The 15937-nt window shown below is 37.2% G+C and overlaps 1 protein-coding gene across 14 annotated transcripts in view; it reads right to left on the bottom strand.

The window, feature by feature from the left end:
* Positions 1-1420: 1420 nt before the first annotated feature.
* MME (membrane metalloendopeptidase) overlaps positions 1421-15937 on the bottom strand; it is a 105123-nt gene continuing 90606 nt past the window's right edge. For all 14 annotated transcript variants that reach the window (XM_005546165.5, XM_005546163.5, XM_045386746.3 and 11 more), the window contains 3 exons: positions 13087-13182; positions 12676-12752; positions 1421-4756 (listed from right to left, as the gene is read on the bottom strand). In XM_005546165.5, the coding sequence (XP_005546222.1) occupies positions 4657-4756; positions 12676-12752; positions 13087-13182 (273 nt within the window). In that variant the 3' untranslated portion in view covers positions 1421-4656. The remainder of the gene's footprint in view (positions 4757-12675; positions 12753-13086; positions 13183-15937) is intronic.

Genomic DNA, 15937 nt, shown 5'->3' with positions numbered 1-15937 from the left:
TTGGCATATATTCTTCCAACTCTTTTTCTATGGAATAATATTTTAACATAGTTGATATGATAATGCATACTCAACATTGTGCCCTTTTTGTATTTTCACTTACTACATCTAAGTATTTTCTGCTGGTTAGGTTTTCTGGCTCTTTTTTGAGACAGTATTGCTCTGTTGCCTAGGCTGGAGTGCAGTGGCATAATCACGGCTCATTACAGCTTTGACCTTCTGGGCTTAAGTGATCCTTCCACCTCAGCCTCTTGAGTAGCTGGGGCCACAGGCATGTGCCACTATGCCTGGCTAATTTTGTATTTTACTTTTTGTAGAGATAGGGTCTCCTTGTGTTACCCATGCTAGTCTCGAACTCCTTGGCTCAAGCAATCTTCCTGCTTCAGACTCCCAAAGTGCTAGGATTACAGGTGTGAGGCATTGCACCCAGCCCTAGTTAGTGTTTGAATCCCTATTTCTTTGGTATTATAAAGCTGCGATACGTCTTAGCATTACATCTCTGATCCAGTATGTCAGAGGACATAGAGCATTCATAGCACGTAAGAAGGATTTACACCAAGGTAAAACGATAATATAGATACTTGACTCCATTTGTCTTCCTGGATATAGCATAAATGTCAGGTTGCAGATTCTATCAAGTGTATTTATAAGAGTGAAATGGGATGCTAGTATGCCTAATACCTGCAAAATTGTTAGTTTCTGAGTAGAAGGAAAATCTAGAGTATAAAAATTTATCATAAACATTAGGCTTTCCAGTCTTTCTATACTTCCCAAGTTGGAAACTCATCATTATTTCTGGCAAGAGCCAATGATTATTTTCCTGCCAGACTTCCTTTGTACAACTGAGAAGATCTGTTTTGTCAAGCAAAACAGAAACACAACATTTTGTCTGTGAGGTTGAAAATGAAAGTAGTGTTTCTCACTGTTTTAGAGGAAATGCAAAATACAAAGAAGCAGAAGTTAAGAAAACATTGTTAGATAAAAGATTAGAATGAGATAAACATGTGCCACTTTGACACCAGTCAGATGTGACTCCTCTCTCCACCTGACCAACCAAATGGTCAACTTCTTCAGCCTAGAGACTGTGGACAAAGACACTTACTTTTGGCTTTTGCCTAAGTCATCTGATTATGCTAGTGACTCCCTATAACATTTGATGGCCATTTCACTTAACTTTTGAAAAAAAATCCAATCAGAAAATCATGGTGATCTCTGAAAAAGGGTGGAGAAAACAAGGACATATTGGATACAAAGTTTGTATCATTCATTTTCTAAAAATTCAATTTGAAGCTAGCGGGAAGTACAAGATTACAGAGATAAAAGCTCCATTTAATCTTAATATTTTTTCAAGACATAAATGGGGTAGAGATTTACATAGGAGTTGGCAGTTTGGAACAGAGTTGACTAGGCATAAAAGCAATAGTATTAAAATGTTTGTTTTTATTTTGTATTTTTGAGACTTGAAACTGATAAAAATTTCTGATTAGCAAACTTTGAGAATAGAGTCTTTCTTCTTTCCAAAGTAACAAATATCTTTTAGTTTGAGTACTCCATCTGTGGCAACAGGAATGATAAATGCTTGAGAAAATTAGCAAGGTTTTGCCCCACTTAAATGGTTAACAGTAACAGCAGCACAGACCCAAACTTGATAAAACTTTGGTACTTGTTATTTGGACTAAAATTTTGTCTAACTCGACTCAGACACTTAAATGGGAGTTTTCAGATTATCCTGCCCACTGATTCATAACTGGGAGACAGATTCATGGGAAAGCAGCATTGGACACATACTCCTTCTCTTGCTGAGAACCACTGATATAATCTAATTCTCTTGTTTTTTAGGTGAGAGAAGCAGAGGCCCAAAAGAATACAGCAAATACCCAAGGTCACCCTGTCAGGAGTGGCAGAATAGGGCTGGAACAAGGACTCTTTTCTTTGGACAGCATCCTTTCCACTTTGCACCTACAACCCACTCGAACACTGGCATGGAGGCAGACTCCTTCCCAACAGGTATTGTCGAGAGCTTCTTCCTACTGTCATTTGTGAGTTTCATCAGCTCCCAATCCTTTGTGTCTCAACTTCTAAACCTTCTTTCTTTGACCAGAACTCAGCCACAGTAGAACTGGATTTATGGATGGGATTAGAGATATGTCTCATCTGATGTGACAACTCTAAAGAATAGGTAGTGTTTTAAAGACATCAGAAGGCCCTATAGAATTCAACAAGAGTACCATGTAAAATTCACGATGTCTGGATGTGTTAGGGATAGGGAGGTATTGCTATTTTGAGTTTGATCTATCCTTTAGGCCCAGAAAATCTTATATTTATAGACAGAGGAGATCCAGGCACCGGAGAGTTGTTCCTCCATAGGGATGCGAGCCTGATGTTTTAAAAAGCTAACAGTGAAGAGTCTAGTGGCTTTTTATGATTTGTACTAGTCACTCTTCACTTCTGGCTCTTCACCTGCTCTGACATGATGGAAATAAAATAAGTTAAGAGATAGCTGTTTTATTAGAGCTGGAAGCTCCTATTACTTCAACTACAAATATCACTTAGGTAAGTTTTAAATTTACTTTAAGGAAATATAGATATAAGTATACTTGAAATTACCCATTATAATGGTGGTTGTGATAAAGGAGGAAAGGGTAAGGGTATCCACAGTTGGCCTGAAACTATAATTTCAATGCTTATAATACTATTTGGAAGGACTTGAAGAAATAAGTCCATTGAAGGCTCAAGTAAGATGGTAACAAGCAGTACATTCATAGTTGCACTATTTGTAATAGCGCCAAACTGGAAAGTTCTGAAGTGCCCATCAACAATAGGACGAACAAATTGTAATAAGTACCACAATAGAACATTATTCTGCAATGAGAATGAGATCCACAATCAGCACAACAATACAGAGGAATCTCACAAATGTTAAGGCTGAGAGAAAGAAGCCAGGCACAAAAGAATACATACTGATTGATTCTATCTGTATAAAAGACAAAACCAGGCAAAGCTAGTGAATATTAGAAGTCAGGATAGTTATCATTCTGGGAGAAATAAAGTGACAAGGAGGTGCTTCTAGAGTGCTAGTACTGCTCTGTTTCTTACAGGTGCTGGCTACAGGGTCATTGTTCAGTTAAAGTTAAGTTTATTGAACTGTATACTTATGCTTTATGCAATTTACATACCTATGTTATAGTATTTCTGTAACTTTTTTTTAAAGGCAAATGGGTATTTTTCAAGAGGCAGGGAACTAATACTCATTATTTAGATAGAAAAGCCCTGCTTTCGTCTTTTGTTAGGAAAAGTAAGAATTTTGGAAGTGCACCTCTTTTGTAAAATCTTAATCTGGTAATAAACTAAAATAGGCAATAGAACAGCAAGAGAGGAATAGAAGCCTGAAAAGATGAATTCCTATCAAACACTAAACAGTTCTTTTCCAGAACTCTTCATGACTTAGAATTCTAGAAGGTCCATTTCTATTCAGAAATGCACTTCTAAAGTTAGACAGCTGTCACAAAGTCTTAGGGAGTAATGAGTTCACAATTTCAATTTATTATCAAAATATTTCCATCTGATGACAAACCTGAAAAGACAGGAGACGCAGAGCTACATAGATGCAGATTTGCCCTTTTATCAGACATACTCTAAGGGACAGATTTAGTTTTGAAAGTCCAATTTGAAAACCACAAGTATATATATCTCTAGACAACTGTCCAATGGCAATTTTTACCCTAAAGTTTGTGCTTCAAGCTTTTCATCAATATGATTTATAAGTTTAAATAGTCTCAAATTTTCATCTGCATATCACTTTACAGATCCTGGTTCACAACTATTTATTTTAAGCTGAAACTTCAATATTCATTGATTACCTGTAATAATAGTTACTCATAAATGTAGTTAATAATTAAATATAAAAATTATTATTTTTACATTTATATAAATCTCTTAAAAATACCAAGTTTTGAGAGATAGAGAGAGCAAGAAATTGCTTAGAAAATTGCAGGAAGCCTTAAGAATCTCAGTATCAGTCAAAGCAGGTACAACAAAAAACAATTTTAGACATTCATTTTTTGCTCTAAGAGTGCTTCAAATAAATGATCACAGAATGAATAACTGACGTATGGCAAAAATGAGTTTAAAACTGTATAAGTTCCAAGGCCCCAATGTGTATAAGAATTCTTTGGAAGGGTTTTGAAGGACTGTAAATGTTGCAAATAAAAGTAAAAACTAGTAGTTAGGCAATGTGCTTGAAACTATAGTGTCACCTACTGTTCTTCTGGTGCCTAACTGTATTCTTCCACATCTTCTTTTCCCTTTGGATTCGAAATCCTGGTCTACCTCAAAGGTTCTGCATTGTTTTCTAGGGACATCAGCAAATTGGTAGACCATATGAGAAACAGAAATAAACAGTAATATTATCTTTAGAAATTAAGCATTATTTACACAGTGAGAAGTGATTGACTTGACAGACCTCAGACCCTCTTCCTCCCTCCACACCCTTTCTAGAACAACCTAATGTTATTTGTATTGTGATGCTCCCCTCTCTGTTAATCACCCCCGAGTCAGTACAGTGACCCCTAGGGCCCATTTTCTCTCAGTTAGAGAGTTCCCCATTTCTGTGGTGTTGGCAAGTCTAGCCGAGGGCTGCACTGCTTCTTTTGAAGATCACCAAACCCGGCATTTCTTTTCTGGATTCATGTAGGAATTCTTGCGGCAGTGAAAGGCTTCTGAAAACTCTGCAGAGTTCTGCAAAGTCCCAATAATCCTTTGAAACAAACAAAAAAAGTCACCATCAGCATTTGATACTCATGTCCAAACCACATTGGAGCCCTGCAGCATTTCCCTCTGCAGGTCAAGTGAATGAATTTGGAGTTTGAAGTTAAACTTAAAATAACCTGGTACAACGAGTCAGTGCCTTCTCATTAACAGAATTTTTAAATGGAGAGGTAACAAAGTACAGGAGTTAAAAGCACAGATTTGGGAGACAGACTACATGGCTTGAATCCTGCTTATGAAGCTTCTTTGTGCCTTGGTGTCTGCACAATAGAACATGCATCTTAAGGTTGTCATGGAGAGTTAGTAATTTATAAGCATTATGTGTGTTTGTAAAACAAATGAATAATTCACATTTGAAAATGCAGTTATTTGGAGTTGTATTATAATAAGAGTTTGGTCAAAGAATATAATCATGACCTCTCACGGTAAATGTCTTGAAAGGGCTCACATAATGACTTAAGCATAATAGACTTTAAATAGATATTTTTTGTTGATTTGATAGAGGATTATTTTCCTTTTTCCAAAAGGGCTCCTTAAATATCAGAAACTGGATTCAGCCTGAATAACTGGAAAGGGCTGGCAAAATGCCACTTTCCTCTTATCTCTGACCCCAGTGGGCAAAAACAACACAGTCCAGTTCACTATCTGCACCTAGCAGCATTTGAGGGGAGAGATGGGTCAGTACATTGATGCAGAGGTGATGTTTTCACACCCACCCTGAACCCTGAACCACCTCCTTCCCTTCTCTTCCTGCTGAGGCCAGCCCACCATGCTTGCTTGGGTTGGGAGGAGGTGCCCAGAGACAAGTGGACTGGAGTGGTGCAAGGACTAGGCACAAGTGACAGATGAGTCCATTTTGATTTACGGAGCTCTCCCTATGTGGCAGGTGTACTACCGTGTGTACATCTTAGCACTTCTCTCTCCTCCAACCATTCTCCACACCACAGTCAGAATGATCTTTAAAATTTAAATCAGATTCCATAATCTCTTACTTAAAGCCTTTTATGGACCTGAAGGAAATTTACACTCCTGTTCATGGCCTCCAATGTCCTCCTGATGGCTCCAGTCTCCTCTCTAGCCTCCTCGTGGTACATTTCTCTTCCTGTTCCTCCTTAGGCTCAAACTATGCTGACCTACCTTCAATTCCTCAGACCAGCCAAACCTTGTCCTTCTTCAGGGCCTCCTGCTACCTGCAGGTCCCACTCCCTGGAAAGTTGCTCAGCAGTCAGTACCTGGCTAACTCCTCAGCCTTCATGCCTTTGCTTAAATATACCCTCCTTGGACCCCTTCTTTGAATGCCATCTAAACTAACTCCTCTCGCAGGGACTATCCCTATCAAAGCACTTACCACATTTACAATGATTTGTTCTCCTTTTTTACTTCCTGATACACCCACTAGACTAATTTCTGTGAGGGCAAAATACAGCCTTTGTATCCTTGAGTTCCACATCTGTGGATTCAACCAAATGTGGCTGAACATATGTGGGGGAAATATTGTGTCTGTACTGAACACATATGGACTTATTTTCCTTATCATTAATCCCTAAAGAACACAGTATAACAAATATTTACACAGCATTTACATTGTATTAGGTATTATAAGTAATCTAGAGGTGACAAAGTACAGGAGGGAGAAGGTGTATAAGTTATATATAAATACTACACCATTTATATCAAGAAGTTGAGCATCCACAAATTTTGGTATCTGCAGGGAGGGGAACCAATCCCCCACAGATACTGAGGGAAGATGCTGTACTGTGTACGTCTTGCTCCCTGCTGTGCCCCCAAAGTCCAGCACAGGACTCAGTACATATTGAATGAATGAACCTTGACCTGGTTTGTCACAGTGATTACCTGTAGAGAAGCAATAGGGCATCAGGAAGAAAAACACTACTTAGTGTTTCTGTCGTTTGTTTGATATTATGGACCAACAGGAAGAGAAAGAAAGCATTTTCTTTCTGTTTCCTCATTCCAGAAAATAGAGATCCATGTGGATTTTTTGTAAGTCTGACTTTCTAATATGTCACGCATCAATGCATCAACTAACTTCTCTATTCCTCTCCACCACAACTCCCCTATCTTTCATGGAGGATGTAACCTTTTTTAGTTGTTTGTTTTTTAGGACCCCTAGAGGAGTCTTAAAAATGAAAATAATCTCCTGGGGTTGTGAAGTGGAGCCAGGAGCTGGGGAATTTATATGTTAGTCCATTTGACAGGGAGATGATTGGCCTTCCCTAGAATGGGGTGAGTTCCAGTAAAGGCAGGTTGTGTGAATGACAAGGAGATGCTTCTCGCTCTGAGCATGGCTCTGAGAGTCCCTCTGATAGCATGGCGCATGGTTGTTGGAGAACCTGGACCTGAAGAGTGAAGGCTTTGGAGCTCATGAGCATTGGAAGGAAATGGAAACACTGACTGGGAGGATTTGGACTGCATGGATGTCAGCAGTGACCATGGTGGACTGAAGATGGAAGCTATTCTCTAATTTCTATGTCTGTGTGATGATTTCAGATTCCAGAATAACCCTGAAAGAGCACGTTGAAAAGTCACTGAAAGTAAATGGCTCATCTCCTAGCTTGGTCTAAGAGCTCAGAGTTTGGCTTAACTTGATTTAAAAAAAAATGTCAATTTCTTACATCTGAAATATTGAAAAACACATTCACTCTTTGGACCATGTGAGAGTACAAGGAGAAGTCTGCAGTTTGCAAACCAGAAGATGGCCCTCACCAGAACCCGATCATGCTGGCACCCTGATCTTAGACTTCCAGTCTCCAGAACCGTGAGAAATAAATTTCCATTGTTCATAAGCCAAAAAAAATTCACTTCTATAATGTAGTCAAAAGTGACTGTGTAGGAATCAAAAGAGCTTAGAAATTAGGAATTTGCATTGGTCTTTAGTCTTTCAGGTTGTGGGACTCAATGATCCTTTATGTTAGAGAGGAGCTTTGATTTATTCATGCAACCTTCTTCCCAATTCAGGATGCCTAGATACTGGCTAAAGACAGTCATCCTGACATCCTGGGCATTCCTCACACTGGGGAGCAAGCTCCCTGGTTGACCAGGTAAGCCACGAGTCATTGACTGGAAGAGCTGCAAGTTTTGTTTTTTTTTAATTAATTTTTTCCCAAAGGATTCTGTCTTAGATTTAATCATATGGGAACAAGTACTTCAGTAAAAATGTCCAAACCCACTACTTAATTTTATATTTTTCTTAAAAAGTATTTTTAGGATTTATATTTATAAATCTCAAAATTAAGTTAAAACAACAAACAAAAAAACACCTCAAAGAAAAGTCTTCAGATAACACTGCGGAGAGTGGGCACTGCAGAAACACTCATCCTGCTGTGCACTCAGCTCTCCACGCCCACTCTGCCCATCCTCTCTCCATCCAAAGACTCTACTTAATTTGATCCTGAATAGGTCAACAACACACGAGGGCTTCACTTACTTTCTTAATGTTTGGTGTTGATGACATCAAATCTTTGAATAGATCATCTATTTTTTTCTGAGATAGGGTCTCCCTCTGTCACTCAGGCTGGCGTGCTGCAGTGGTGCGATCATGACTCACTGCAGCCTTGACCTCCTGAGTTCCAGTGATCCTCCTGCCTCAGCCTCCCAAGTAGCTGGGACTACAGGCATGTACCACCAGGCCTGGGCAATTTTTTTGTTTTTAATAGAGATGAGGTCCCACTATGTCACCCAGGTTGGTCTTGAACTCCTGAGCTCAAGTGATCCTCCCTCATTAACCTCCCAAAGTGCTGGAATTAACAGGCATGAGCGACTGTACCAGGCCTAGATAATCTATTTTGAAAAGTGAATACATTATTAATAAAATACATCTTTTTTCTAAGAGTGAGATCGTATTACATGAATTATCTTCTGTTATTAGAAGATATGTACATGAATTTCATGCTGTATAAAACTGTGTACTTGTGTTTCTACTAACAGAAGATAATAAAGCTTTTATTGATGATTTCTTAAGGTGATTTACTTGAAATTTTTACTTTATTATATAAAATAACTTATTGTACTGCTGATGTTTTCTCCCTTGGCAAACAGTTACTTGTATTAAAAACATCTAAGAGATTTGGCATTGTGACCAAGAATGGACTTTATATACTATCTGACTATTCTTGTGTACTACAACTGGACTTCTGAATTACTGTGTGCAATTAATGGGTCCTCGGACAACTTTTTGTTAATTCTTGTAAATGAATGACTTAGCTACAAAGTTAACTGGTTTCATTCAGGAATAAGCTATCTAATCTTCATCATTAACTAATTTTTATGGTTCTTTCAAAGCAAAGTCATATTGATGAGTGTATGTTCTGCTATACATTCATAAAGAAATTAATGCTGGAATAGATTTCTAGTTATCAGCTAAAGATTGGAGGGGCTAATATAAATTCTACAAAACTCACTAAAATCTATACTGATATCTATAAAATATCAGGAACCAATGCTAATATTGAAGGGAAATTGAAGAAACAGAAGAATTTCAAAGAGGGCTTATTAGCCTGCTAAATTACAGAGTTATGAAGGAACAAAATAGCCTTATTAGTTGAACATGTCTATATAAAACACTAGACAAAATATTCCTTCAAAAATATTAAAAATTAAGCTTTGAAAAACATTTCTTACTTGCTAGTGGTGTCAGTTCTAAAAAGTGCCCTTTCTTCCTGACTGGAAGATAAGGTTGAGCAATCTAAGCACTTAAATCAGTTTGTCTATTTGGACTTGCTTTACAAAATTATCAGACCCTTACATATCGCATAGAAAATTACATCTAAATAATTTTAGAAACATATTTATAGATTACATATAAATATTATAATAACCATTCCCTGAAATGACGATAGATGGCTAACCATAAACTGCATTTCCAAAATGAAGTCAATATTTAAATTACAGATTCAATTTCTAGACTACTAAAAGAAAAATGTTTTTGGCTTACATACCATTTAATTTTAACCACATGTTTTCTGAGCTAATCAAAATGGAGGAATTAGGGAACTAAAGGCAGGCAATACAATAATAGGAAAGAAAACTAGGAAAGAAACAAACGCACAGAAAAACCTTAATAAAAAGCCAAAATAAATCAAAAAGCATCACAATTGATATAAGAATAAATAGCTCCACAGAATAAATTAATAAACAGTAAAAGCATAACTAATAATCATAAAGTAGTCTGTACCATCAAAATTTTTTAAAAGGTTAGGTTTTTTTTTCAGGATATTGTTTTAAGGTAGGAAGGCAGAAATATATTTTTAATAAAGAAATTTTAATCCAGTTGTTAAGATAAAAATGTTAATACTTAAAAGAGACAAATTTTACCTATCAAAACTTAATTTGCAACCTCTCATTCTCTGAGGATGGTAGATATACCAGGTATTACAATAATATTACTGAAATTCACCTAGATTTTTATGGACATCTGTTTTAGTTTATGGAGATATGCAGGGCAAACCCTTGACAAATTAGGTTGTATGGTGGTTTGTATGAGCTTATAAATGCTAGCTGCTATCCTTAGAATTAGATTCTTATACCTTAACTTCTAAAGTTTATTTTAAAGAACATAAATAAAGCTTTAGTCAGGAAGACTACAACAACGATAGGTTAGACATAGCAAATACGGTTTTATAGACGCAGCTTTGTATCAAGCGTATTTTGCTTTTTGTTTTAATACTATGGCTGTTTAAATATAAGGTTACAAATATCTAATTCAGAAATATTTCTATATAACCACCAAGCACAATTCTTAAATAGCAACTCGGTATCTATTAGTTTTTAAAGTTCTTTAAAAAATATATTTTACTTTGTACAGCCAGGAAATGGTCTGTTTCCAAAACTAAATGTAAGCTCAATCTTTTGCCAAGAAAATCTCCTTACCTCCAGAGAAAATAATAATTTCCTTGACAAAAGGTTGGCATTCCATTTACCCTTAAAACACACACACACACACACACACACACACACACACACACACACACACACACAATTGTTATGAATGAAAAATAGTCGATGAGGGATCTTTGGAACCAGAACAACAATAAAAACTTAAATATACACATAATTTAACTTATTTATAGCAAAATATTGTTTTCAGTTTAAAATTGGAGCTAGAAAACAGTTATATACTTATCTATGTTTTACTTAACCACTGATCAGTTACTAACATTCTGAAATGTGCAGAACATAAGAAATGAGCACCAAAACGGCCTTGACTGATAGGGAACTATTGCAAAATACATAAGAATTCTTATTCTGTTCATAACTCTTGTCTACAAATAATCCTAGTATAAACTTTCAAACACACACACACAACATAGGCTCTTCATTTATATTAACGTTAATCCTCTAGCAACTCTCATGATAATTTAATCCTCATTTTACATATCAAGAAACTGAGGCACAGAGGTTACATTAACGCTAGTAAATAGTGAAGCCATGCTTAGAACTCAAGTGTTTCTTACTTCAAAGCTTAAGTTCACTTTAGTAAAGAAAAAGACAACTTTAAAAAAATTAAAAGTTTCTTGAATAAACCACAGTGGGAATTAATCCAGTCACTTTTGTTGCTCATTACCTATAAAGCAGTTAATTTGAATATCTTAGCAGAACTAAAGTTAGTCTGGATTACAGAGATAATAGGCATACCATAAGCAATTATTGAGTGAATGAATATTGAAAGAAATGTTAAGGCAAATACTAGATGATGATGATAATGTTGATGATGACAATGATGATACTAACAAGCTGAGTAAATTCTTTAATTTTTAAATGAGCTACTTTATTGTTTCATAACTGAATATGTTTTTCTCCATAATTGAATGTGTTTTTTTCCCAAGAGTAAATGATCTGGGCAGTATGCTTACATTCATTTTATGTAGAGCTTTTGAAATTTAGCCCATTAGTTCTCTTTTGTTCTCAAATTCCATTTTCCAACTACCCTACAAATTTTTTAGGTTTTTTTTTTTTTTAAACTTTCTTGCCTGAGAGGCGTTGTTGATCAGCAAATGAGTGACTAAGTGTTCTAGCACATGGGAAAGGGGTAGCGTTAGGAATTCAGTTCTTAAACAAATACATAGGATCTGCGATTTAACATTCAAATGTTGGTTAGAAGGACTCTCTTCAATCATTGTTCTCTTAGATTTTCTAATTTGGGAAGAACTTTAACTTCTTCTAGATCTTGCCAAGAAAATCTCCTTACCTCCGGAGAAAATAATAATTTCCTTGACAAAATGTTGGCATTCCATTTACCCTTAAAACACACACACACATACACACACACACTTCTGTTGTTACGAATGAAAAATAGTCGATGAGGGATCTTTGGAACCAGAACAACAATAAAAACTTAAATATACAAACAATTTTCTACCCTGTAGAGCATTTTTCTCTCACATCCTTGATGGGCTGTTCTGACCTCTGCTTCAATGTACTCTCTCCTGAAGCTTTGGGAATAATGTTATTCCATATTGAAAAACCTCTAATTAATTAGTAGGAACTTTTCCTTTATGTTGAAATTTTTCTTCGCAATTTGGAGCTCATTTGGCCTGGGCCTAAACCATTCACAGCCTCTTAGAAATGTCTTTGTGCTAGCTTTAAATTGAGCCATTGTTCTGAGACGACATCTTTGTTGGAATAGATCAAGCCCTGGGCCTCATACATTCTAAGGAATTATAATTATCGTAGATTCGAAGAAAGAGAGCAGCCAAGGCGATGCTTATGTAGAATGCTCTAATGTGTTCTCTCGATCCTATCTGTGACTCTCAGACAAACAAACAAACAAACAAACAAAAAGCACTGAATTTCCCAGTGTAAAAGAATCAGAGTTAGAAAAGTCTAAATTCCAAATGTGGAAGCAATGGACCCAATATAAGAGCACCTTGATTGCTGTTCATACCCACGCACCTGAAATTGCCTGGACTGTGCACATCTGTTTTAATGGAGTTGACTGCATACTCTGGCCTATAGGTTCCACACCAGACCTAGAGATAGGAATAGGGAAAGCAAAGCATGTACTCAGGTTCAATCAAGGATTATTTGTTTGAGCAAGTTGAGGGGAGGGAGAAAAATTAAATTGGAATTCTGCATTCCTCAACCATTCTCTCTTCAAATAATGTTCAATGAAAGGCAACCAGGAACATAGTTATTTATCATTAATATGATCCAACAGTCTATTATAAACAATGAAAGTGAATCAAGTCAAATGCTCTGCCACAATTGATTAAAACAAGAGAATTCAGCATGTGACATCTAACTTACTGTGAAATTACAACTCAGAATGGTTTTCATATCTATCAATCAAGAAAGACACAATACCTGTGCAAAGTTCAAGAAGAATAGTTGTTTGTGATTTAGGTCAAGTCCAGGAAGTAATTTTTCTTCACCATTCTTTTTAACATAATTCTGATAGGCCTAGGCAGTTGATAAAATAGAAAAACAATAATTATAATTCCTAAGGTTATAGATATAAACCCATGTAAAAGATCTTATCACCAAGTAATTAATATTTTATATTAAAATCACCCTAATAATACATTTAGTTATGGTAACCTACAGCTATTTTATGGATTAGAAAGGCAAATCAAATTTATTTACAAATGCTCTGAAAAGAACAAGATACTGATTAGTAGAGGACAAGAGCCTGGTACATGTTAGGTGATCAATAAATGCCAATTGAATGGATGGATGACCAACATAAGTGATGAAAAACTTATCTAAATGTTGTTTTATAAATTGATGAATAAGACCAGCCAGGACAAATGAATTGCCAAGGAGGTCTACAATTGCTACATTTAACTTAGTTACCACTCTCTTAGCAAAATAGACTCACCAGACTAAGTTCGAGTGACTCTTGCCAAGTCAAAGGGTTCTCTTGAGATCCCTTAGAGGCCTAGTCTCCTATGAGTCTGAGGACAATAAAATGCAACTATTCTCATCTTTTGAAGACAGGACAAAATGGACAAAGCCTCAGGTACATTTCAAGGAAAATATTTAGGTAATTTGAATATCAAAAAGTGCTCTTAATTCTTAAAGATTTATGCGCACTACTGAAAAAAATGAGTTTTCCTCTACTAAATAAACTTTTAAAAGGAATTCATAATAATCGTTCTGAGATGTGTCATTTCCAATTTAATACAAAGGAAGGTGACCAACTAGATGAGCAGAAGATATATTTCATTTCTGCCACTTACCATCAACATAGACTTACTGAACCTCTACTGTGTAACTAACAATGCTGGGGATATGGGAAAGGCTTGCTCCTGCTCGCTCTTAGGGAGCTTGCAATCTAGCAGGGGGCAAGGTATTACATGTTAAGAATTTACATATTTTCAATGTAATAAAATATTTCCACAATTGTCATTTGCATCATCGTTACAATTCTGTACTTGCTCTAGGTAAGGATCTCCATGGAAGTACTATCCATCCCAACTTCGGCTGGATTTTATAGCAGTGATTCTCAATCTGGCTGTGTATTAGAATCACCATGGGAATATTGAGTGCCAATGCCTTCCACTTCCAGTCAAGATGGAGTGATAGGGACTGGATTTAACTTCTTGCTGAAACAACTAAATGACGAACAAAATATTTAAAATAATGGTTTGCGTAACACTGAACATCAGGCAAAAGGAGAATGACCCCTGAGAGATGTTAAACATTACTCTCAGTGAGTCCTATTGCTGCTGAGCTTATTGTCCTGAGAGTTTTCAGGCCACATCGTAGGAGAAAACCAGTCAGAGCTGGGGAGACTCCTTGAATTGAGGAGAAGGAGCTGAGAGTTCAGGGACACCAAGAACAGGTTACTAAAGAGGAGAAAGCAACACAAAAAGAGAACCTCAGAGATTACAGATGGCTTTCCTCAAGCATTCAGCTTTGTCTTGATCTGAAGATGGGTGTGAGCAAAATACTCAATGCTAGGAAAACAATATCCCAAAAGGACTGGAGATAACAATTTATGGTACTTACACAGGACAAGAATGGAAACCCCCAAGATTCACACAGTAGATTCTTATCTCAGCAGTTGAGAATAATGTGCCTAGACTGAACACTGCCCCCATCTCAACAAATATTGCAAAAGCAAGACCCAAAAGGATCAAACCATTTTCCAGGAATTTAACTGTATCCTAGAATAAAGCTCAAGAATATGTATAGGAACAGGCCGGGTGCAGTGGCTCATGCCTGTAATCCCAGCACTTTGGGAGGCCAAGACGGGCAGATCATGAGGTCAGGAGATCGAGACCATCCTGGCTAACACAGTGAAAGCCCGTCTCTACTAAAAATAAAAAAAACTAGCCGGGCAAGGTGGCGGGCGCCTGTAGTCCCAGCTACTCGGGAGGCTGAGGCAGGAGAATGGCATAAACCCGGGAGGCGGAGCTTGCAGCGAGCTGAGATCCCACCACTGCACTCCAGCCTGGGCAAGAGAATATGTATAGGAACAAAAGAACATCCAGCACCCAAAGAAGTAAAATGTTGTCAGGCACAGTGGCTCATGCCTGTATTCCTAGCTCTTTAGGAGGCCAAGGCAGGTGGATCGCTTGATGTTCAGGAGTTTGAGACCAGCCTGGCCAACATGGCAAAATCCCATCTCTACTACAAATACAAAAATTAGCCAGGCATGGTGGCACATGCCTGTAATCCCAATTATTTGGGAGGCTGAGGCAGGAGAATCGCTTGAACCCAGGAGGCAGAGGTTGCAGTGAGCCAAGATCATGCCACTGCACTCCAGCCTGGGCAACAGAATGAGACTCTATCTCCAAAAAAAAAAAAAAAAAAAAAAAAGATAAAACGCAAAGTGTCTGGCATTGAGTAAAAAAATTGCTAAGCATTCAAAGCAGCAGCAATCTACCATGCCCCTGGAACTGGCTGGACTTATTCTTTTGGAAACCTGTAGCTGACTTAATCTTCCAAGCTTCACACTCTGATCATCTCTGGTCACTGCCAAATTGCACGCCCCATCAGTCACCTCTTCCTCCACTTCTCTGGTGTTCCCCTTCCCTAACCCAACCATCGATTTTCTCCTCCTCCATCTAATCCAAACATTTCTATAATGAACAAATGATTCTAAATCCTCATTTTCTCCACGGATCATTCCATCCATCCTTGTCTTAGAGAAGCCTAGTTCTAGCCTAGGAACAACTTGTTCCTTGTGACATCTCAAGTAGATGCTGCT

This window comes from Macaca fascicularis, chromosome 2, assembly GCF_037993035.2.
Source record: "Macaca fascicularis isolate 582-1 chromosome 2, T2T-MFA8v1.1".
Lineage (NCBI taxonomy): Eukaryota > Metazoa > Chordata > Mammalia > Primates > Cercopithecidae > Macaca > Macaca fascicularis.
Note: the sequence above shows the minus strand (reverse complement) of the source record. Positions and strands in the feature narration are given on the sequence as shown.